We start from the raw sequence: 25,669 nt of genomic DNA, 5'->3' as shown, positions 1-25,669 counted from the left end.
CTGTTGGTATGTGGTGTGCATGTGGGTGCCTCCAGAGGCCAGAAAAGGGAGTCTGATGCCCTGGAGTTGGATATAGGAGTTGTTGTGAGCCCCCCAATATGGGTGCCAGGAACCAAACTCTGGTCTTCTGGAAGAGCAACAGGCACTCTTAACTGATGAACCACCTCTCCAGCCTACCTTAATAGTCTGGCTTGTTTTACAGACCACATCCTCCCTCCCAACCTCCCTTCCTCTCTTTCTGTTATCTTGTTGGATTTAGTTTTTAATATATTTTATTTATTATTTTCATTTTATGTGTATGAGTGTTTTGCCTGAATACATGTAAGTGCAACCTTGTCACACGAAACTCACAGAGGCCAGAAGGAGTCAGATTCCCTAGAACTTGAGATACAGTCTGCCCTGTAGGTCCCGAGAACCAAACCTGTTCCTCTGCAAGAGCAGCCAGTGCTTTTAAGCGCTGAGCCATCTCTCTAGCCCCCTGTTTTCTGATTAACAGACCTCAAGAACTAAATTAAGGTCAAGCGGCATTATTGTTGCTTAAATGAGAAATGCCTGAATCTAGATGCACACCTTTAATCTCAGGGCTCAGGAGGCAGAGGCTAGTGGGCAGTCTATAGAGTTTCAGACTAGCTAGGGCTAGTAAACTAGCCAGGGCTACATAGTGAGACCCTATTTGAAAGATAGGGTGGAGGGCCGGGGGAGAGCACTGTATTTAGTAAGAACCTTTGGAAGATTTAAAGCTATTTTTATTGGTTTAAAAAATTTAAATTATAGCTGGGTGTGGTGGCCTAAGCCTTCAGTCCCAGCACCTGGGAGGCAGAGGCAGGCAGATCTCTGAGCTCAAGGTCAGCCTGTTCTACATAAAGACTTGCAGGCCAGCCTGGTCTACATAGTGAATCCAGGCCGGCTGGGGCTACAGGGAGACCCTGTCTCAAAAAGACCAAAAAAAATTTTTTTAATTTTTACTTTTATGTGTATGAATATTTTGCCTGCATGTATGTCAGTGTACCATGTGTAGGCAGTGCCCATAGAGACCAAAAGAGGGTGTTAGATCCCCTGGAACTGGAGTTATAGATGGTTGTTAGCCACCATGTTAGTGCTGAGAATCAAACCCAGGTCCTCTGGAAGAGCAGCCAGTGCTCTTAACCACTGAGCCGTCTCTCCAACCCCTTTGGTTTTCTGTTTGTTTTGTTTTTGAGATAAGGTCTCTCTAGCCCTGGCTGGCCTGAAAGTCTCTATGTAGAACAGGCTGACCTTGAACTCACAGAGATCCACCTGCTTCTGCCTCCTGAGTGCTGTGATTAAAAGCATGCCTTACCACACCAGCCTCTCCAGACCACATTTTCAGAGTGCATTACTCTTAAGCAGATGATTTGGTCCCAGGATGTCTTTCAGTTTTCAGTATTTGAGAGTCCAAGAGACATTTGTTAGAAGGGCATAGCAGAATATGCTTTTATTTTATTTATTTATTTATTTATTTATTTATTTATTTATTTATTTATTTATTCATTCATTCATTCATTTCTTTTCTTCTTTTTTTTTATTTTTTGTTCTTTTTGAGTCAGGGTCTCCCTGTAGCCCTAGCTGGCCTGGAGCTCACTATGTAGACCAGGCTGGCCTTGAACTCACAGAGATCCACCTGCCTCTGCCTCTAGAGTGCTGGGATTAAAGGCATGTGCCACCATGCCCAGCTAGACTATGCTTTTAATTCCAGGGAGGTCTTGGGGATAACATAGGCAGACCTCAAGTTTGAGATCAGCCTTAGCTGCATAGATAGATCACATCTCAAAAAAAATTTAAAAAGCTTTTATAGCTTTTTTCAGGTGATAGCTACTGTTTAATTTAATTTAGATATTAAGTCTGAGAAACTTTAGAATTTATTAAATTATTTTAAGATAAATTTTTATGAAAAATAATTTTCTTTGCTGGGCATGGTGGTGCACGTCTTTAATCCCAACACTCAGGAGGCAGAGGCAGGTGGATCTCTGTGAGTTCAAGGCCAGCCTGGTCTACATAGTGAATTCCAGGACAGCTGGGGCTACAGGGAGACCCTGTCTCAAAAGGACCAAAAACAAAACAAAGCAAACAAAAAGAATAATGATTTTCTTTAAAAAATTAATAAGGGTCAGTGAAATGGATCAGTGGGTAAGGATACTTGTTGCCAAGGCTAACAAGTTTTGTTCAATTCCTGAAAGACCTGACTCTCAAAAGCTGTCCTCTAACCTACACACATACAGTAGATGAATTTAAAAAAATTTTTTTAAGTTCTGGGGGAAATGACATTGTTTTCCATATTTATTAATCTTCAATGTCTGGCTTGAATGGAAACACTGTATTCTTGCATCTATTCTATGTTCAGTCTGTTAGGATCTGTTGTTTGGTTGCAGTATTTGAAGATAACTGACTCATATATGTGTGGTGGGAAAAGGGAAAACTATTTGATAGTTTTTTCAGGTCATTGTGGATATTTTTCTTTGATATACCAAAACTCAGCAGGTAGAGGGTGAATTGCGATTTGAAATCTGAAATCATTCAATGAACATTTGTACTGTTATATTAAAATCTACTGATTTTATCTTATACCTTGAATGGATCTTTTACCTTCTCTGACTTCGTGTGTATGCATTGGCTATTTAAAAATTCTTGGTTTACTGATGTAGCTCTTTCAAATGTTGGCATATTCCTTTGTAACTATTCTTTTAATTATTACTATTTACATTCTTTGAATATTTTTGATTATTGTGAAGTTGGCAGATGCAGAGAGGCAAAGACAGATTTTCCAGAATTCAATTTTGCTTGCAAGATTGGCAACAGTGTTGTTTTCCTTGAAGTATGAAGCTCATTTTTGAGATATATCTGCCAGCTGCTCAAGTTTGAGTAACTGTCGTTCTTTCAGGAACACTTTCTAGTAATGATGGAGCTCTGTGGGAAATTGGCTGGTTCACCCTGTCACTTAAATGACCACACTGGTGGTTTTCCTTAAGGCAGCCCTTCGTTACCCAGTGTGCAGAAGTGTTTGTTCATTTTTCTTGTTTTAGCAGATTACATAAAAGGCATTAATTCAAGGTTGAAAATTTAGGAAAATTGATGAGTTTTGCTGATTTATCAGTCATTACTCTTTTTTAGAAAAGAGCCCAGTATGTGATAGTGAGCTGGTATAGTTCAGTGCGCCTAATTTCTCTGCTTGTGCTGGGAGGCCAGCAGTTTTATCTGTTGTTGCTTTTGTACTATTAAGTGTAAAAGAAAAATCATAGTGATACTGTTATGACAAACTTTTAAGGGTCACAGGACCCCTGAAACAATTTTACATTTCTATAGCTAGAAAAGCAGTTTAATTAGAATTTGGAAGGAAGCATTGTATGTTTACGTTCCAGTTTGTAAAAATACTGGAGACAAGTAAAAATACATTGTATAATCCAAGTAATAAGTCTGGCAATTAGCAGAATTTCAGCATTTCGTTCTCTTAAAATTTGCTTCACTGATTTTAATCACCTGGGATGATTTTTATAGTAACTATTAATTGTGAAGTTCGTAGGTATTGTAATATATCTTTTGAAAATTTAAAATGTCAAAGTTTTAATGGGAAAGATGTTGAGGCCCTTTTGGCAAAGTATGGATTTTTATGTCCTAACATGATTAATATGAATTTTTATTTATAGGTGCCAGGGAATACCATGTTCAGTTTTTTAGCAACCAGCCAGAGAGAGCATGGGTTCATGAAAAGCGGGTACGGGAGTATAAAGGTCATAAACAGTATGAAGAATTACTGGCTGAGGCAACCAAACAAGCCAGCAATCACTCTGAAAAACAAAAGGTAACTGACTATTCTAGTATTTTATTGATTTGTTTTGTTTGTTGCATTGCTGGAGATGGAACTCAGAGCCTTGCCCATGCCAGGCAGACTGTCTACCACTCAGCTATATCCCCATTGCCCATTAATACATTTTATATCTGGGTGTAATGTATATGCCCATCTTCCCAGTGACAAGGCAGGAGGATAACTTCAAAATTTGAGGCCAATCTGATCTACACAGCAACTTCTAGGCCAGACAGGACTACATGGTGAAGCCCTGTTTCAAAAAACTTAAATAGGTAAATTGAGTTTTATATATCATATAACATTACAGTACTGTTAAAAAAAACTTAAGGAACTGAGCATGGAGTTCATTAAAGCGTTTGCCTAGCACACGCAAAACCCTGGGTTTGATTACCAGCAAAAGCTGGGCATAGTTATTTATGTGTGTCTATAAACCCAGCACTTGGGAGGTGGCGGCAGAAGGATCAGAAGTTCAAGTTTTTCCTATTGTTATATAGAGAGCTTTAGGCCAGGCTGGTATGCACAGGATCATGTCTCAAAAAACAAACAAAACAAAAGCCAACTTTATAATTCTTTTGTGAATTATTAATGTGCACAAATCCACTAACTGGGGAAATGTATATTTTGCCAGGGATTTGAAATTTCTCTATATTAGCATCTTTCCCAAGAAAGTTATTTTGTGAAAGTAATGTTTTAAAAATAAGGGGACTGGAGAGATAGCTCAGGGGTTAAGAACACTTGCTGTTCTTCCAGAGGACCCAGGTTTGGTTCCCAGTACCCATATGGTGGCTAACAACCCTTCTAAGTTCAGGTCCAGGGGCACTGTATGACTTGGTGCACTTACGTGCAGGCGGTATACTCATACACATAAAATTAAAATAATAAATTTTTAAAATTTAAAAATATTTGATGAGAGCTAGGTATCTGTAATGCCAGCATTTGGGAAACTAAGGCAGAGGATCTAGAGTTTAAAGTCTGAATAGGCTACACAGTGAAGCCTTATCTCAAAACAAATATAAACCAATCAGAAAAGTTCATTCAGTACCAACTGTGAAGTAAACATTGTTTTAAGTATTGATGTACTTACTTAATTTTCATAAACACCCAGATAAAGGACTGGAGAGATAGCTTAGCAGTTAAGAGTATTGGCTGCTACATGATATGCTGTCTGTAACTCCAGTTCCAGGGGATTTGATGCCCTCTTCTGGCCTCTGCAGGGATTGCATGGCACAGGCGTACTTACATGCAGGCTAAACACTCATATACATAAAATAAATAAAAATAGTAAAAAGAAAGCAGCAAAAAAGGTATATATTATTTTTCTACAGATTAAGAAACTAAGGCACAGAAATCTCAAGTAACTGCTTCATCTCAACCACACCAGTTAGAGCACCAGGGAATATAGGGAATATGTTTGAAATGGTGATGGGTATGTTAGAATTTTGAGAATCCTCAATAATATGTCTGAGATTTTAATTTTTTAGTTTGCTTATGTTTTATTTATATTATAGGTTTTTTGTTTGTTTGTTTTTTGTTTTTTATTTTTAAGATAGGGTCTCCCTATAGCCCCAGCTGGTCTGGAACTTGCTATGTAGACCAGGCTGGTTTTGAACTCACAAAGATCTGCCTGCCTCTGCCTCCCCAGTGCTGGGACTAAAGGCGTGTATCCCCATGCCCAGCTTATAGTTTTTATTTATTGGCATTGTACACAGTGCTGGGTTTCATAAGGACAATTTCAAGTTTATCTTGCAATTAATGTCTTATGATTTAGAAATTTCTGATTTTTATACTTTAAAAGATCAGTTTTATCACAGGATTTTGATTATCGGACTTACAGATTTATTCATCAGTACTTATCATGCTGTACCACCTACTATACCATCTACTTCACTTTAGCTATCTGAACAATTCTTTATAAAATTTTTTTATTGCATTTTATTTATTTAGTTTGTGTGTATATGTATGAGTGCATTTGCCATGGTATGTGTGTAGAGACCAGAAGACAGCTTGTGGGACAGCTTCCGTCATGTGGGTCCCGTGGATTGAACCCAGTATAGTCAGACTTGGAGGCAAGCACCTTTACATGCCAAGCCATCTCACTGACCCCTATCTGAGGAATTCTTAATTGCTTTCCTCATCTCCTACACATTAAATCAACTTTGTTTATCGTGCACACTTTTGCTAAAAACTTTCCGACCTCTCTTGCCAGTCCAGACTCTTCTGTGCAACACAGCACCTAATGGAAACGGACTCAGGCCTATTTTCTCTCTCTTGTCTGCTAATAGCAGTCATTTGTTCCTTAGACTTCTCCTTTCACGTCATTCTGTTCCTGTTTGCAGGCTGGCACGATCTAGCCGTATATCTCCAAATGTTGGCTGTCAGCATGCTTTGTTTAGATTTCCATAGTACCCGGGCTTATTTGCCTGCATGCCCTAGATCTGGAAGAAAATAGGAGCTTTGTAGTATCATGTTTAATGTTAGTGCTTATTGAAAATAATCATTTCTGTAATCTTTCTTTTCCCTTGTTACTGCTACAATGAATATGATGTGAGAGGGACAGTCCCTTCTTTGGGTCGTTCAGTAGAGTAGTCATCAAAGGATAGTTTGATAGATTAAAGCATGTCACATAATGCCTGTATCTTTTTTCATAAAGATTCGGAAACCCCGGCCTCAGCGAGAACGCGCCCAGTGGGATATTGGCATTGCGCATGCAGAGAAAGCATTGAAAATGACTCGAGAAGAAAGAATAGAACAGTATACATTCATCTATATTGACAAACAGCCAGAAGAGGCTTTACCCCAAACAAAAAAGAATGTTACCTCCAAGACCGAAGTTAAAAAACCCCGAAGACCAAGATCTGTGCTGAATAGTCAGCCAGAGCAGACCAGTGCTGGGGAGGTCGCCTCCTCACAGTCAGGCAGTGAGATTCGAAGACAGAGCCAGAGGCGGAACACAAGCTTGGAAGAGGAAGAAACACCCCCTGTTAAAATAACCTGGAAAACAGCAGCTGCAAGAAAGTCCTTACCAGCTTCCATTACAATGCACAAAGGGAGCTTAGATTTGCAGAAGTGTAATATGTCTCCAGTTGTGAAAATAGAACAAGTGTTTGCTCTTCAGAATGCAACGGGAGATGGGAAGTTTATTGATCAATTTGTTTATTCAACAAAGGTACTTTTTGCTCTTCTAGGTTTGTGGGGGGTCATAGTAAAACGTCAGTGTAAGAACATATTTAAATACCCTTTGGATACACTGTATTTGAAACAGACAGTTATGTTTACTCTGTGGGCAAAAAAAAAGCATAGGTAGAGAAGACTATTTTTTTCCCGTTTCCCTTTCTTTTGTAATATTCCCATCTGTAGTAGACTAACATTGAGTTATGCAGCCAAAATTGAGCTTAGCTCCTGAAAGTCATAGAAAAAAACTGGGCAGTTTGCCTGTTTCTAATTTGTTGAATTTTTCTTTGTTATGAAGTGTGGTTTTTATTTAAAATCATTCTTTTAGTTATCTGAATTAACCATGATTGTGAAAAAAAAATATTACTGGAATAATTGTACCTGCTGACCTGTTTGGCTGTACAAACAGTGTTTTGTTGTTTTTTAATTCAGTGCACCTAAACTTTAATTTTTTTTTTTTTTCTTTTTGAAGCAGGGTCTCCCTCTAGCCCCAGCTGTCCTGGAACTCACTATGTAGACCAGGCTGGCCTTGAACTCACAGAGATCCACCTGCCTCTGCCTCCCAAGTGCTGGGACTACAGGCGTGCGCTACCACGCCTGGCTAACTTAAATTTAATTTTTTATTTTTTATGTGTATGAGTGTATTGCCTGCATGAGTGTAAGTGCACCCATGTCATACAGTGCCTGAGGAGGTCAGAAGAGGGCGTCGGATCCCCTGGAACTGGAGTTACAGGTGTTGGCCACCATGTGGGTGCTGGGAATTGAACCTGGGTCCTCTATAAGAGCAGCCAGTGCTCCTAACTGCTGAGCCATCTCTCCAGCCCCTGAATGTTATTTTACCATGTAGTCAGTTTAAAATGATTGATGAGCTGCTGCTTACTCCTTTTTTCTCATACTGTCTGGAATTCAGTATGTATTTTCCTCTCTCTCTCTCTCTCTCTCTCTCTCTCTCTCTCTCTGTCTCACGTAGCCCAGGCTGGCCTTAAATTTACTGTGTAGCTGAGGATGACTCTGAACTTTTCTGATCTTCTTGCCTCTACCTTCCATGTGCTGGGATTAAGAGGTGGAACTGGTGCTAGGGGACCCTCCTTTCATGCATACTAGAAAAGCACTCTACCAGCTGAGCTACATCCCCACATTTCAAGTCAGCCACATGTGACAAGTATGTTGGATGATACAGGTTTAGTCAAGATTTCTTGCATATACACACCTATAATTCCAACATTCAGAAGGCTGAGGCACAAGTTATTCAAGGTTAGCCTGAGCAACATAGGAAGACAGTGTCTTTTAAAAAAAAGAGCATATTCCTTTAATCAGAGATGGGTGGATCTATTGTGAGTTGAAGGCAGCCTTGTCTATATAATGCGTTCCAGGCCAGCCACAGCTATATAATGAGACCCTGTCTAAGGAAAAAGAAGAAAGAAAAATATGGGCTAGTCATGCCTCCTGGCAGGGGCCTCCTAACAGTCCTACCTGTGCCATGTTCAGGCCTTCTCTTATTCCAGCTTGAAGCTGTTTTTAAAAAGGCCACACTTAGAGTCAGGCGTGGTGGTGCACGCCTGTAGTCCCAGCACTTGGGAGGCAGAGGCAGGCAGAGCTCTGTGAGTTTGAGGCCAGCCTGGTCTACATAGTTCCAGGACAACGGGGCTACAGGGAGACCCTGTCTCAAAAAGACCAAAAAAAAAAGCCACATTTAGCCTGACATTTGTTGTGCCTAATTTTGTTAGATTCCTGTTGCCTTAGGATCTCTCAGAATTTTGGAGACACTCCATTACTATGGTGGTCCATAACAGTGAACTGTGGTGAGGAAGGGTAATGGTGTAGATCAGCCTTTTTTGTCATTATAAGACAGGGTCCGTCTATAGCCCTAGCTGGCCTGGAACTCGCTATGTAGACCAGGCTGGCCTTGAACTCACAGAGATCTGCCTGTCTCTGCCTCCCAAGTGCTGGGATTAAAGGTGTGTGCCACCATACCCGGCAGATCAGCCTTTTAAATCCAAATGCCTCCATCATTCTAACCTGGACCAACATTGAAGGCAGTTATATTTTCAATTGAAAATGTCAAAACTCTTTTGTAACACTAGAATATGTATGGGCCGCCTTTCTATGACCCAGCCCACTCAACAATTTTGGGTTTGTGATTTTGTTTTAGCAGTATCTTAATGCATGTGTATATTAAGGAATTCTGTGGGTTTTTTTTCCCCTTAACCTACATGCACAATAAATGACTTGATAAATATAGAAATGTCTTGATCTATATAAACATTCTTAGAAATGTTAAAGCTTCTTTATTCATCTGTGTCTCTCTATAGTTTCAACTCATTTAGTTGGGCTAAGCTCCCTGGAAAAGTTACAGTTTCCACTGTTAAAATATAGTTTCCACTTTTTTTAAGTTTTAAAAATTTATGTTTATATGTGTATTTGTGAGTGAATGCCACTTGTATGAAGGTACAGAGGCCAGAAGAGGGTGTCAAATTCCTTGTAACAAGAGTTACAAGCCATTGCGAGCTGCCTCATGGGGTTGCTAGGAGTCCTTTGGAGGAGCAGCAAGTGCTATTAACTGCTGAGCCATCTCTCCAGCCCCCGCTTGATTCTTTTGATAGCAACATTTGCACATTGTTTGAATGTAAATTGCCTTTACTCTTTGAGCTGATTTTACCTGCTTCTGTATGAAAAAGATCAACTTGTTATCTCATACCCCGAGAATATTATTTTAAGGAAATTCAGGATAGAACTGATCATATATTTTTTTATATATATATATATGGACTAAAGAGGTGGTACAGCAGTTAAGATGACCCAGATTCAGTTCCCAGCACCCACATGGCAACTCACAACTATCTATAATTCCAGTTCTAGGGGATACAGTGCCCTCTTCTGGCCTTTCCAGACACTTGGCACTCATATAGTGTACATACATGCATACAGGCAAAACACTCATACATGAAACAAAAATAACTCAACAAATTTAAAATACTTTAACACACAAATTACTCTTACTTTTATTCCATTATATTAAAAATATCTAAATCCTGACCTAAATTAATTGTACCTACTTCTGTGTGCTCCACATTAGCATGTGATCACATTTTGTACCCATGAATGGCATGTTTCTGTATTTGAATATTCCTAGCACTTAAGACAAGTTCACCTTTGTAATAGAGGACTTCACCAAAGGACAATGGCTAGAGCTCTCTTACTATTATGTGTGTGAAGGAAGAAACTATTCAGATTAGAAAATATTTTGGTTTTTGACAGAAAATGGGGTGATGCAGGTTCATTTATTAAGGATATCACCTGAACTTAAGGCAAATAGTTTTTATTTTCCTTTCAAGTGATCTTATTATACATTTTAGAATACATCTGATGATGGAATAACATTATTGTGATGATGGCTCACTGTAATCAAAGACAGTACAAGTTCAAGCAGATTATGATCATGTTAAACCACCTTTATAAGCGCACAATGCTGTTTGCCTGCTAATCACTTGTTTTTTATTCTGCCTCATTTTTAAAGGGAATTGGTAACAAAACAGAAATAAGTGTCAGGGGGCAAGACAGGCTTATAATCTCTTCACCAAACCAGAGAAACGAAAAGGCAACTCAGAATATGTCGTCTCCTGAAGCAACATCTGGTTCTGCAGGTAGGTATGACTGAAGTGTGTGGGTTGTTTGAGACGCCATTGCTGTGTTCAGCTTTGACATGGTAACTGTGTTCTTAAGAAACATTTCATTATCAAAAGTAAATTATGATAAATGAAGGCAAAGTATAATGACGTGTGCATACAGATTCCATGATAAAACTCTTTACTTTGTATGCTAACCTAAGAGGGAAAAAGTAAATTATAGAGCAGGTACACTGGCACTTGCCTGTAATCTCTAGCTACTCAGGATACTGAGGTGGAAAATGGCTTGAGTTCAGGAGTTTAAGGCTAACCTCAACAACAACAAAAGTAAATTATATTTAAAAATGAATTTAAAAAATTTTATGCATGAGTGTATTGCCTGCATGTAAGTGCACTCATGTCATGCACTACCCACAGAGGTCAGAAAAAGGTGTCAGATCCCCTGGAACTGGAGTTTTGGATGGTTGTTAGCCACCATGGGGGTTATGGGAACTGAACCCAGGTCGTCTGCAAGAGCAGCTGGTGCTCTTAACTACTGAGCCATCTCTCCAGCCCCTAAAATGAATTTTAAAAGCAATTATTTTAGCTGGGCATGGTAGGGCATGCCTGTAGTCCCAGCACTCGGGAGGCAGAGGCAGGCGGATCTCTGTGAGTTCAAGGCCAGCCTGGTCTACATAGTGAGTTCCAGGACAGCTGGGGCTCCAGGGAGACCCTGCTTCATAAAATCAGAAAAAAAAAAAAAAAAAAAAAAAAAAAAAAAAAGCAATTATTTCAGTAGGAAATAATGCTTCAAATCCAGAGTTTTATTTACATAATAGGATAGTTTTGTAATTAAAAGACTATAGCTATAAATTCTATGTGAGTATGGTGGTGTGCATGTAATCCCAGCCCAAACAAAACAAAATCCCAGCTCAAAAAAAGGTAGTGAGAGGGATTGTACAACTAAATTCTAAACATGCTTGAACAAGTCAGGCTTCTTTCTCTTTACCTAAGAATACCAGCTTTCCTTTTCTAGAATAGCAGTACATTCTCACACTTTCCTCCTTTACCCTCTATTGAAAAATTGCTGCCAGGTTTGTGAGGTGTTAGTAGCCCTGGGCCCAAGACCTGCCTATTCTCTTGTAACCTGTTTTCTGATTTTTTAAAAAATATTCTATTATTTTTATTTTTTATGTGTGAGTGTATTGCCTGCATTAGGTAGGTATACTGGTGGCATGCAAAACTCATGGAGGTCAGAAGAGAGAGCTGGATCCCCTGGAACTGGAGTTAGGAACAGTTGTTAGTTGCTGTGTGGATGCTAGGAATCAATCCGGGGGCCTCTGCAAGAACAGCCAATGCTTTTAACCACTGAGCCATCTCTCCAGCCCCATTTTGTGATTAACAGACCTCAAGAACTGAATTAAAGTCAAGCAGTGTTATTGTTTCTTAGAAGAGAAAGGCCTGAATCCAGATGTACACCTTTAATCTCAGAGCTCAGGAGGTAGAGTCTGGTGGACAGTCTACTCTACATAGTGAGTTTTAGACTAGCCAAGGCTATTAGACTAGCTATTTGGCAGATGCCAGTGAAGGTGCTGGTGGCAACAGAGGGAACTGCATTTAGTAAGGACCTTTGGAAGATTTAAAGCTATTTTTATTTATTTAAAATTTTAAAATTTTTTATTTTTATTTTATGTGTATGAGTGTTTTGCCTGCATGTATGTGAGTACACCATGTATATGCAGTGTCCACAGAGGCCAGAAGAGGACATTCAATCCCCTGGAACTGGAGTTATAGATGGTTGTTAGCTGCCATGGGAACCAAACCTGGGTCCTCTTAACTGCTGAGCCATCTCTCCAGCCCCTATTTATTTAATTTTAAATCTACATTTATTTGCTTATGTGTGTTTGTGTGGGTGCTGTGGCATGCATGTGGATATCAGAGTACAACCTGAGAGAATCAGTTCTCTTCTACCATGTAAGTCCTGGGGAATGAATCAGGTCAGCAGCCTTGGTAGCAAGCACCTTTATCTACTGAGCCATTCACTGACCTAAAGCTATTTTTCAAAAAACTTATGATGTATCGTAGTTTTAACTGATTTTCTGGTAGAATTGCTTTATAATAACAGTATTATATGAGTAATATAATTTCTATAGTACTGTTTCATTTAGTAAGAAAAGAGTTGGTCCTGTGATCCCAGTTTGAAGAAGTTTGAGTCAGGAAGATCACAACTTCAAGGTCAGCATGGGTAAATTTGTGAGACCTTGTGCCAAAATAAACCTAAAACAAGTTGCTGGGTATGGTGGCACACACCTTTAATCCCAGCACTTGGGAGACAGAGGTAGGCAGATCTTTGTGAGTTCGAGGCCAGCCTGGTCTACATAGTTTCAGGACAGCTGGGGCTACAAGGAGACGAAAAAAAAAAAAAAAAAAAAAAAAAAAAAAAAAAAAAAAACCCAAAATCACACTAAAACAAGTTGAGAGCCAGGTGTGGTTCAGGCCTGTAGCCCTAGCACACAGGAGTCTGAGGCAAGAGGATCACTGAGGGTTTGAAGCTAATTTGGGTTATACAGTAAGATCCAAGATAGCCTGGGCTACAGAATGAGAAACTGTCTCAACAATTCCCTCCAACCCCCTACCCCAAAAAGGCTCAATGGTAGAGTACTTGCCTAGCATGTCAAGGGCCTAGGTTCAAACTTTAGTTTAAAAATAAATAAAATTGCCGGGCACAGTGGCGTACACCTTTAACCCCAGCACTCAGGAGGCAGAGGCAGGGGGATCTCGGTGAGTTCAAGGCCAGCTTCGTCTACATAGTGAGTTCCAGGACAGCTGGGGCTACAGGGAGACCTGTCTCAAAAAGACCAAAAAAAAAAAGAAAAAATTAACTTGGTTTATTTCATTTTGTTCTTTAAATTGGGGGGGCTGGGGACTCAGAAGTAATTGTGTAATAAGAAAAGACAAGCTATTTCTTTACTTTGGCTACCTTGCACACTCCTGTGACCCAGATGAGTGGATTTTTTCCCCACACTGACTAGACACTTTCTAGGCAGTCCATTCACACTTTCTACCTGGAGAATATTAGATAGCACAGTTTTATTTATTTGTTGGTTGATTTGTTTATTGTTTTTTTGGAAGTAGAGTATTGCTCTGTAGCCCAATCTAGACTCAGATTCACCGTCTTTTTACTTCTGCTTTCTGTGTGCTAGATTATGGGTGTGTACCACCCATAATGCCCAGCTTCAGATCCCACAGCTTAAGGGCTCAGTATTCAAGACTGCTTCATAATCTCAGGTGCCTCCAGAACTTTTTCCCCATTTTTGTTGTTTGTTTTTGAGGCAGTGTTCTCCCTATCCAGGCTGGCCTTGGACTCAAGATCCTCTGGCCTCAGCTTCCTGAGTGGTAGAATTACAGGCATGTGCCACCATGCCTAACACCTGTCTAGAATTTCTGTTTGGTAACTTGCACATTGGAGCTCCCACTATCTCTTCCCTCTGGTTCAGTTATTTGCTAATCACTCAGACAACTTGGGTAAGTGCTTTATTAAAGATATCACAGAGGGAACAGATGAGCAGCCAGATAAAGAGATTCAGAGGGTAACACGGGGGTGGCGGGGAGGGGAGGGGCAGCATAATTTCCACACAGTCTTTAAGGCTGTCTGCCCTCTCAGGCACCCCCTTCTGCTCTCTAACCTAGTAGTTCTCCCAGTCCTGTAGTTCAGAGGGTTTTGGAGGCTTCATCACAGAGGTCTGTTCTATTGTTAACTCGGGCTCCAGCTTGTTTTCTCTTGGAGGAGGGTGTTGTGTGGGAGTATGGAGAGAGGTATGGTTGGGGGGTCTGGCTTGGGACGAAAAACTTATGGCCTTATCCTTCTAGTGACTAGCCTTCACCTAGGAGTCCATCAAGAGTTGTCTTACTACAACAGAAAACATAGCTATCACCTACTTAGAGAATTAGAAAGGATTTAAGAATGGGGCAGAGATCAAATGTATACTTCCTATTAAAATTTTTTATTATTTATTGGTTTGTTTGCTTATTTATTTGTTTGTTTGATTATTTTATTTATTTATTTATTTACCTATTTATCTATTTATGTACTTGTGCCACCACCTGTGTGTGTATGGAGGTCTGAGGACAACTTGGGAGGAATCGGTTCTCCTACCATGTGGGTCCCAGGATTGAGGCTCAGTCTTGGCAGTATTGCACCACTGACGCATTTCACTGACTCAGTATAATTCTTTTTATTTATTTATTTTAATTTTTTAAATTTTTATTTTATGTGTATGCGGGTATTGCCTGCATAAGTGTACCCATGTTGTGCAATGCCCGCGAATGACAAAAGAGGCCGTCAGATCCCCTGGAACTGGAGTTACGGACAGTTAGCTGCCATATGGGTGCTGGGATTCGAACCTGGGTCTTCTGCAAGAACAGTCAATGTTCTTAACTGCTGAGCCATCTCTCCAGCCCCTATTTATTTATTTTTTAAATTTTATGTGTATGAGTGTATTGCTTGCATGTATGTAAATGCACCCGTGTTGTGCAGTGCCTGCAGAGGTCAGAAGAGGGGGTCAGATCCCCTGGAACTGGAGTTAGGACAGTTGTTAGCCACCATGTAGGGGTGCTGGGAATCGAACCCAGGTCCTCTGCAAGAGGAACCAGTGCTTTTAAGTGCTCCAGCCTTAATTCTTCTCATATTATAATAAGAGGGCATTGGGCACATGTTGATTGGGGTACAATAAACAGAATGTCTTCATCAAATATCAAGTTGGGAACGAGAGTACAAGGAAGGAGTAGCAAGAAGCTAATTTGGGTTACACAGTAAGTTATGTCAAAACCGCATTTAAAAGAAAATGAAGTAGGGGCTGGAGACTTAGTGATTAAGACTATTCTTGCAGAAGACTTGGGTTTAAGTCCCAGCACCCACATGGCGGCTAACAACCATCTGTAACTCCAGTTACAGGGGATCCGATGCTTTCTTCTGACCTTCAGAGGCATTGCATGACATGGGTGTACTTACATACATGCAGGCATTACACACATACACAAAAAATAATAAAATATTTGAAAAGAGAAAGTGAAGTAATGTTGAAGGGAAGAGTAAATGGACTTAGATTTGCATTTATTATTCATAATTGAATAAGTTTGTTCTCTTTGACTGTAAAGAGCATCTTTTGGGTCAGGTGTAATGGTGCACACCTTTAATCCCAGCACTAGGGAAGCAGAGGCAGGTGGATCTCTGTGAGGTCAAAGCCAGCCTGACCACTACACAGAGAGTTCCAGGGAAGCAGGGGCTACAGGGAGACCCTGTCTCATCCACCCCTTGAGGGAAAAAAGAGCACCTTTTGGCCTCATCTATTCAGTTAGGTATATCAGTTTTGATAACAGTTTTCCTAACTTGTTAATTCATATGAATTGAAGTGGGGCACCTTGAGTAGGAAGATCTTTCTTTATGCATCTAGAGACTCCTATGCAGAGAGAGTAATTCTTCATGTAATGTCTTTCCTTTAGCTACTAAACTTCATGTAATCTTTTCATTATAAGATTAAATTCTTCTATGAACCTTCATTTTTTTCTTTTTTAAGTGGAATGTTATAATTCTTTGCACCTGGAAAAGGGCAATCTAGTTCCTTAGATAGGTACATAGAGTTTAGGGTATAACTTATGACTAGAACCTTACTTCAAGAATGGGTGCTACAGCTTTGACTAAGTTTAGTTGACATCTGTGATTGATAAGCATGTTTTTAATCTTTCTAAATGATCATTTCACCTTTTTGTAAACATAACTTCTGGTAATTCAGAGGTCAGAAAAGAGACTTATTTCAATTGCATCATCTCAGTTGGTGTTAACTGATGACAGAATTCTTGAGCTCTTTGTGTATGTGTGAGCCCAGGAGATCCAGAAATGTTTACCTCTTCTCTCTTAGAAAATGAACATAATAATTGTTAGTGGTTTGAAATGTTTGTTCTTTGGGAACTTTCAGAATAATTTTAAGAAGTTATGTTGCGTCACCCTTTGTAAGGTCAGGGCTGAGGATGTAGCTCAGTTGGTAGAATGCCTCCATGGCATGCACAAAGTCCTAGGTTCAGTTCCTAGTACTGCATAAATTAGATACAGTGATACATGCCTAGAATCCTACCATTGAGAGGTAGAGGCAGAGAGATCAGGAGTTCAAAATCATTCTTTACTACATGGCATGTTTAAGGCGAGTTTGGGCTGTATGAGTTCTCATCTAAAGAATGAAAGAAAGAGAGAGACCCAGAGACAGAAATAGAGAAAGATCTCCATCTCTTCATGCGATGATAAGAGCTTTCAGTGACTGCAGTGTATATAGTTTTGGCTGTTTGGCAAAACCCTACACATGCCATCCTCAGAACAAGTGGGGTTTGTTCGTTCATTCATTCATTCATTCATTCATTCATTCATTCATTCATACATGCATACATTTATTTATTTATTTACTTATTTATTTAGCTTTCAAGCCATTTGTTTCATTTTTGTCAGTGTATGACTTGATTATTGTACTAAGTATGAATCTCTGAAACCTTCAGGCTGATCTATGAGGATAGGTTGTCTCTTGTCTTAGTAAACATTTTCATCAGTTTAAGAAGAGTGAGAGAAAAGGAAGGTTCCAGAACCTTTATTATCTTCTGTGATTAGACTGACTTATGTTCTAGAAACATATTAACTGTAGCTCTAAAATATGGTATTGTCAGACCAGGGAGATGACTCAGCCACTAAAGCACTTGCCAGAAAGAGAACCAGAGTTCACATCCCCTTAACTCAAATAAATCCCAGATAAGCACGGTGGCCTGCAGTCATTCCGGCCTGGGAAGGCAGAGACCTCAAAGCCCACTAGCCTTTTCAGTGAGCCCTAGGTTTGATTGAGAGCCTCTGCCTCAAAGAAGGTGGAAGAGTGATTGAGAAAGATTCCTGATACTGGGTCTTCCCCCCCCCCCACAAATGTGCACGCATACCATACACATCTATGTGAACATGCATGCATACATGTAGGCATACCACACATGTATGCCCAAGAAAAGACAAGGACAGCTCAGAGGTAAAGATGCCTGTCCTCCAGCTTAATAGCTTGAGTTCCGTCCCCGGGACTTGCATGGCAGAAGGAGAGAACTGACTCCTGCACATTGTTCTCTGACCACCACAGGTTGCAAATGCACATACAGGAACAGAGACAGGTATACAAAGTAACTAAAATGTAATAAAATTTTTTTTAATGACTCAGTAGTTAAGAGCACTGGCTGCTCTTGCAGAAGACCCAGGTTCAGTTCCCAGCACCCACACGGCAGCAACAACCATCCCTAACTCCAGTTCCAGGGGATCCAACGCCCTCTTCTGATCTCCATGGGCATTGTACTTACATACATGCAGACAATACGCTTGTACGCATAAAATAAAAATAAATATTTTTTAAAACAATAAAATTTTAAAAATATTTTAAATCTTAGCTTCTTTTTTTACTATTTATGTGGAACCTCAAGTTATTGTAAATTTTTTTAGAGAATTTCACTGTGTCTGGAACTCACTTTGGAGCTCCGGATGGCAGCAATCCTCCTGCCTCTGTCACCTGCCATCTGAATGGCAGGGTATGTACCACAACGCCACGCTCACTCATTGCTTTCTTTCTTTCTTTCTTTCTTTCTTTCTTTCTTCTTTCTTCTTTTTTTTCTCAGGCTCTCACATAACCCAGCTGGCCTCAAACTCACTAATCCAACAGTCAGGAGGCAGGGACAGGCAGATTTCTGAGATTGAGGCCTGCTCTAAATAGCAAGTTGTCTTTTGTGTCTGTGTGTGTGTATATGTTTGTTTGTTTGTGTGTGTGTGTGTGTGTGTGTGTAGACTTGAGGCCAACATCGGTGTCTTCCTTAATTGATCTTCATCTTATTTTTGGTACAGGGTCTTTGTCTAGCCAGCCCCAGGGGTCCCTTCTGTTGGTCTCCCCGTACAGAGATTACAGATGTGTGCTACCTTTTTCACTTATCTGTCTAGCTAGCTAGCTGCTATCTAGGTATCTAGGTACTAGAGAGCTGAACTCAAGTCCTGCAGAATAAGCAGTCCCTGTATCAGTAATTTCTATGTAAATAGGATAATAAGGTCCTTGGTACCCATCCCTTCAATCTTTTCACTCCCTTAGTTATACTTAAATATGTTTACCTGCCTTCAAAAGTAAACTATGACTGGGCATGATGACATATACCTTTAATCTCAGGCACTTGGGAGGCAGAGGTGGGTGAGCTATGTGAGTTTAAGGCCAGCCTGGTCTATATAGCAAGTTCCAGTTTAGCCATAGTGAACCCTGTCTCACAAAACAAATGAATCTTTTCACTCCCTTAGTTATACTTAAATATGTTTACCTGCCTTCAAAAGTAAACTATGACTGGGCATGATGACATATACCTTTAATCTCAGGCACTTGGGAGGCAGAGGTGGGTGAGCTATGTGAGTTTAAGGCCAGCCTGGTCTATATAGCAAGTTCCAGTTTAGCCATAGTGAACCCTGTCTCACAAAACAAATGGACAAATTATGCCTCTGTTGTTTTGGCCTTACTTAAAAAGTAAAATAAAATAAGATAAAATATCCCTTTATTTATTTATTTAACTAGGATATTTTGTAAGATCCCAGTCTCAGCTCATTTGAACTATTAAATAATTTTGTGCTCCCAAGTATTTAAAAGCTTTTTTTAATGCTTTTTATTAAAATTCTGTATGTAAAGGGTAAAAAAAGCAAGGAATATGGTCAGATCTTCACAATATGAGTGTCAGGCCATCCTTAAAGAGGTTTTTGTTTGTTTTTGTGTTTAAATCATCCCTTAGGCTCAGTAGAAAAGAAGCAACAGAGAAGATCAATTAGGACTCGATCTGAATCAGAGAAATCCACTGAGGTTGTGCCAAAGAAGAAGATCAAAAAGGAGCAGGTTGGCTTCCTACATGTAGAGAGTTAAAAAGTTGTATCTGTAAATGTGGTGGCTTATCTTGGTGTCATAAAAGAAAGAGAAGTCCTCCCTGCCCTGGGTCTCCTTCCTGATCTCTCCTTCACTCTGTCCTGGCCCGGTTTAGTGACCATGTCTGAAAACAGCCTTCCCTGTGATTCTGCTTCAAGCACTTTCACAGAAAACGGTTAGGCTTCAGGAAAAGGGAAGTCAGTGGTGTGAGACCCGTACATTTCATTTTGAAATTTCTGTTATAAGCACAATGATTTCATATTTTTATTTGGAACCATCATTGAGTTCCCTTTTTAAAATTTTTGATTTGGGGTCTAAGCTGCTGGTATATATTGTTTTATTTTTTAAACAAATCAAATTAATTTAATTTATATTCTTATATTTAAGAAGCAGGTAATCATAGATGATCTGGTTTTTCTGTTGGTATCACAGATCCTTAGGAATGTTATTTTTCAGTGGAATGGCACTCATTTGGAATCTGATTGTCAGATGAACAATATTTAAGTAAAAAGTGTGTGTGGGGGTTGCATTTTGATTGAATGTGTTCAACTGGTGTAATAATGTAGTAATATACTTGTTAAATTACCTTTTCAAAGAAAATTTTAGAAATTATTCTATAAATTAAATGCAGTCGGAATTTTCTTGATTTTTTTTTTAAGTGAATAAATACCCATTTTTAAGTAAGCACTTTACAACTGAGCTATGTCCTCAGAACATCCATTTTTATAGCCCAGCCATGTGGTATTTAAAAAAAAATGCGAAATAGAATTCGTTCCAATATGTTTTATATTTTAAAATCATTTACCTTGGAAGAGTATGGAGTTTTTAAATTTAAAATATCACCTTCATCATTTTAAACCTCCAAATTTAGGAACTAACATCATGGGTGCTCTTTGTGTTATCACAAGCATGTAAGACAATTATTTTGAGAATATTTAGGTAAAATTTCAATAATATATTCATTTGCCATTTATTTATCATATAACTTCCATACCTAGGAAATTCCAGAAAAATCTAAGTCTTGCAAATCTATAATATTCGTTACCAAAATGAAGTTGTGACTTTGCCACCTGGTTCCCAAATTCAGTCTGTGATCAGTCAGTTTAAAATTAATAAGCAGAATGAGTAAAAATAATGGGACAAATTGTTACTGCCACTGTGTTATATATAGTTAGTAGTAGAATAATACCAGTGATTGTTTAGAAGACTTTATATTTGTACAACTAATTGTATCTTACAAAAAGCATTCCTGTTGTATGTTTTTTTACCTGTTGTAAAAAAATAAAAATTTTTTTTAAAAAGCTTAGAACAATCCTTAAATATTTACAAAATGTGTTTCAACATGCATATTTCACCACATCTTAAACATGAAATTCAATCATAGCTCAAACAGGAACTTTTCCAAACAGCATCTACTCCCTATTCCAATGGTTCAGTCTTCCAGTACCACGTGTTTTACATATACATTGGCAGAATAACTTCTGATCTCGCTCTCCTAATGTAGGATCAAGACACTGTTCATAAGACACTCAAGAAAGTGCTATTGCAATACCACAAACTTAAGTTTGTTCTAGCATCACAAGTATTGAGCTTCCGGCTGTATGGAGCCCTGTAGCACTCTCTACAGAGAGGGTCCCGATTCCCAGCAACTTAGCTGTGAGTGCAGGCGCGGAAGGGTCTTAAAGTGGCGTGAGTTACATTAACCTGAGTATCATAGTAAGTAAAAATTTATCCTAATGTCTTTGGGGCGGGAGGGGTTCATAGCAGCATTGGGGCTGGTTGCAGAAACAACCCCTCTCCTGCCTCCCAGACACTGAGGAGAGCTTTCTTGTTCTCTTCATGTACCAAGGGAATGGTGGGAAGTCTTTGCTAAAGAGCATGTGGCTGTGTGTTGTCACTTGGTATTCAGCACAGGCAGCTAGAACTGAAACCCTCCCTGACTCAGGACAGAGAACTTGACCCAGAAGATGGGATTGAGTTCGGATTTCAGATACATTGATCACTCATCACTACTTAGATTGATGAAAATGCTATTTTTTTTCCCTCTGTTATTTAAAAGTGAAAAACTCCCTGTTAATGCTATATTTTTCTGCCCAAACAGGTTGAAACAATTCCTCAGGCTACAGTGAAGACCGGATTACAGAAAGGTGAGTTCTATTATAATGTTGCTTTGCATTTCCTTGACTAAACTAAATTTTCAAAAATTATTTATTTGTACTTCGTGTATTTTGTCTGTCTCTGTGAATCATTGTTGCTCTTCAGTGTAAAATTTCACTCCCCTCTCATATTTGTGTGTGTGTGTGTGTGTGTGTGTGTGTGTGTGTGTGTGTGTGTATGTGTATTAGAGAGTGAGAGATACTTTTAGAGTTGATCTTACTCTGTGCTTCCACATGAAAAGTCTTTCTTGTTTTGGTAAATTGGAGAACACCATGTAGATTTGATATGGCTTCCAACTTTCCTCCATAAGATTCTGAGATTTCACTGGTTTATAAACTAGGGATGTGACGAATCCACTTTTTTGGTATTCGACTGAATACCGAATAGTAGCTATTAATGTTTGTCAAAAATGGACTATTGACAAATCAGGACAGCTTGACTGGAAAAAAAAATGTTGCCTTTTACAGTGCTGTACAACCCTTCTGTAATTTAAAATTACCCATATCATAACTATGGCCACTTCTAGATGACCATGTGTGAATTTATTTGAGATATGCACAAATTTTAAGAAACCTTAAACTTATATCTGTATTTTCTGTGTGCAATTTGGTTACAGTACAAACTCCATAGCATGACTCATGCGATTTTGGTGAGCTCAAACTGTACTTATTACCTATAATTTACCCTGGGCAAATCGCATTATTTAAAAATAAAATAAAACACCAGCCTCTCTGCATTCTCGGGGAGAAGTCTGCAGCGATGGTCTCCGTGGAGATCCTCAGCAGAACTGAACGCCTCTCGGAGGGAACACTGCTTGGCGGAGCTCCAAGAAAAGACATCGCGATCGCTGCGAGATTAGGAGGCCTGATTGCGTTGTGTTTCCACCATTCCACAGGGTCGGCGGACCGGGGAGTGCAGGGCTCTGTCAGATTCAGTGACAGCTCCGTCTCCGCAGCGATTGAGGAAACTGTGGACTGAGATTCCTGTACAATTTCATCCCAGAAACTCCAGACTTGTAGTCTCCATGCAAGATTTCTTTGTCGGCGGCTTGATAAACAGTCTCTTTGTTTTTGATTTTGATTTTGCCAATCATCGTTATTGGCATTCTCTTGCCTGGTTTCTTCTTCAAGACTCTGAACAATTGCTTTAACATTCAAATGATTTTTCTTTTTTTTTTTTCTGAGCTGGATGGGTACAGCAAAATCATGGGTCCAGCCTAAAAACCACCATTTAACTTACCTGATGAATTCCAACATGGACTGTTTTGTTTTTGTTTTTAAATAAAACATCAATATACATCTGCAGGGTTTTGCCAAACAACCCAAACTGTATACATTACAATCATTAAAAGCTCTTATTTTTTTTAATATTAGTGCCGTTATCATGGAGAACAGTATGACAGCTGTCTTCAGCACTTGTCATTTTTCTAGCATTTTCGAAACTCATTGGAATTGGCGGTACCTGTGTTTCCCTTCGAAAGCCTCTCAGTACAGCACTCCTGTTCCTCTGTTAAAACTCCTTGTTAATCCAGTGATCTTTTAGGCCGAGGAAATACTTTGGTGGTGTTCTGGGTCCATACACCAGCGATGAAGGAGATAGATTTGTGTACTTGTGTTTTTAATCAGCGTTAACATGGGCAGGCACCCTCATTTATAGCTGTCAGGAAGCGTTCAGTGAAAACTTGTAGGATGGGATGTGATAACAAGGTTCCAGTAATCTGAGCAGTCTCCTGAGGTCCACATCTTCCACCACAGAACATGGCTATGTACCAAGTGCTGCTCTCACTCAGCCTGTTGCGGATCTTCCTGGGCTCAGGAGACTTGTTTCTCCATGGTCTCTTCTGGACTGCACACTTCCACCATAGCTTGCTGGGCTGATCTAGATGTCTGTTGTATGGAAAGTTTGGGGGAAAAATCCAAAACACAAACTGTGGGTGGAAATATTAACCATCTCCTTGGTTCCTTGGTATTCACCGTGCCTGATCTGCACATTTCATCGTGGCTGTTTCTGTAGAGCCTATACTGCATTAGCCCAAGAGATTGTTGCTTTGTAACTTTTTGCACTATTGTTTTGGCTGGATTTGTATTACACACAGTTTTAAAAAAATTTCCACACTATTCTCTGCCTTTTTTTTCATATTTATTCCTTCCCGCACAAAGTCCACAGAGGCCTCTCATCTAGTTCTTCGTGATTTGGCTGCACTTGAACACTGATTGTCCATTGCAACTCTCAGTAATGTGCCTCCTAGATGGCATGAAATGTGTGGATGTGCTGCAGCACTTGTTAATGGTCACAATAAATGCCACTTTGCCAAGAAAGTCTCAGATGAACAATTATGAATATCCAAAATTTATTTGGGGTACAGTAATCAACTGAATTGCAAAATTTGGGGGGAAATGGCACTATCCGTGTACTAATCGAATACAAATCAAAGATTTGTCACATCCCTAATAAAAACAAGGTGGAGATGTCTCTGCAACCATATTTGTAAACTACACTGTGTTGGGTTTTATGTCTTCCCCTCCAAATTGAATGATTCTCTGGATTGCTCCAATCGATTGGCTCTCCTTCAGTTTTGATAGAATGGATGTTTTGGCTGGAACTCAGGCTCTATTGGTGAAAATAGTGATAGAGCAGAGCTGAACCGAATGTTTTAATAGAACAGTTATAAATTGAGTCACTACTGGGAAGGTCAGAAGCTTATGAAGTTTTGACTTCCAACTTCAGTGTTATAAAGAGAGCTGTGGTTTTTCTCCCACACCTAAGATGAGTTTGGGGAAAGAAAATATTCTACAAAAAAAAATCAACAACCCTAAGTACTATTTTAGGATTAATTTCAGTGTGTTGTGTTAAGGTGCCAGCGAGATTTCAGATTCCTGTAAGCCTCTAAAGAAAAGGAGTCGTGCCTCAACTGATGTAGAAATGACTAGTTCTGCATACAGAGATACATCTGACTCCGAGTCTAGAGGACTGAGTGACCTACAGGTAAATACATTCAGGGTCCAGGCAAAATGCTCTTTCTTGCTCTGCAAACCAAACTAGCATGTTTTTGCCTGATTTCCTTGAGAGAAATCAGGGAAATTTAAAAAATACTCAGAGGAGGATGTAAGGGTGAACTGGCTCTACTATTGATCAGCACAGTTGATTCAGCTTATCTGGCTGACTAGATAGGTGCCCCCTTCCTCCCTCATTCCTTCACTCCCAGAGTGAAACCTCACAGCCGAAGAGGACAGCTTTCCCAGGAAAGGAAGATCATTACCAAAGGGTATTGTGAATAGATACACTCTCCTGCTACACCTGCAAACAAGCTGCCAGGGTCCTTTTGTAGGAGATGTGAAGTAATCAAGCTTCTAAGACTTAGACACATCCAAATGTGGTACATGTCGTAGTCTGCCTTTAGGGAAAAAAAAAAATCCACAAACCCCTAGGAGAGAAAATCATTTTGGTTATTTTATAACTTATTTTGTACATTTGTTATATAACAGGATCATAGGGTCTCCCTGTAGCCCCAGCATGCCTGGAACTCCCATTGTAGATCAGGCTGGTCTTGATCTCACAGAGATATGCCTCTGCTTCTGTCTCTGTCTCCTGAGTGCTGGGATTAAAGATGTACACCACCATGCCCAGCCTAGAAAATGAGATTTTTGTTGGGATCATTTGAGTTTTACTAGGAATCTTATAGTGTCTAAATTTGCAAGAGATTTTGTTTTGTTTTTCTTTAAAAATGTGCTGTTTTTTATATAGGTAGGCTTTGGAAAACAAGTAGATAGCCCTTCAGCCGCTGCAGATGCAGATGTTTCTGATGTGCAGTCCGTGGATTCAAGTTTGTCTCGAAGAGGCACTGGAATAAGTAGGAAGGACACTGTGTGTCAGGTAGGCAGGTGACTACGTGTAAGTGTGACCAGATCTGCCAACTGTAACCTCATCTCTTGTAAAGAGGGTGGTGTTTTTACTACATTGCTTTC

General features: G+C 39.6%; 1 protein-coding gene across 6 annotated transcripts in view; it reads left to right on the top strand.

The window, feature by feature from the left end:
- The window catches only part of Nsd3 (nuclear receptor binding SET domain protein 3), a 117,471-nt gene that overhangs the window by 58,910 nt on the left and 32,892 nt on the right, over window positions 1–25,669 (top strand). For 5 of the 6 annotated variants that reach the window (XM_017801843.2, XM_017801847.2, XM_017801846.2 and 2 more), the window contains exons 5-11: window positions 3,660–3,814; window positions 6,471–6,986; window positions 10,509–10,635; window positions 19,420–19,520; window positions 21,649–21,694; window positions 24,559–24,689; window positions 25,449–25,577. In XM_017801843.2, coding sequence (XP_017657332.1) covers window positions 3,660–3,814; window positions 6,471–6,986; window positions 10,509–10,635; window positions 19,420–19,520; window positions 21,649–21,694; window positions 24,559–24,689; window positions 25,449–25,577 — 1,205 coding nt within the window. Of the gene's footprint in view, window positions 1–3,659; window positions 3,815–6,470; window positions 6,987–10,508; window positions 10,636–19,419; window positions 19,521–21,648; window positions 21,695–22,599; window positions 24,200–24,558; window positions 24,690–25,448; window positions 25,578–25,669 lie in introns of those variants that run through there. The other variant, XM_008847765.2, reaches the window with a different exon arrangement.

The sequence above is a fragment of the Nannospalax galili genome, unplaced genomic scaffold (assembly GCF_000622305.1).
Source record: "Nannospalax galili isolate Female #2095 unplaced genomic scaffold, S.galili_v1.0 scaffold924, whole genome shotgun sequence".
Lineage (NCBI taxonomy): Eukaryota > Metazoa > Chordata > Mammalia > Rodentia > Spalacidae > Nannospalax > Nannospalax galili.
This window is presented reverse-complemented; position numbering and strand designations above follow the sequence as displayed.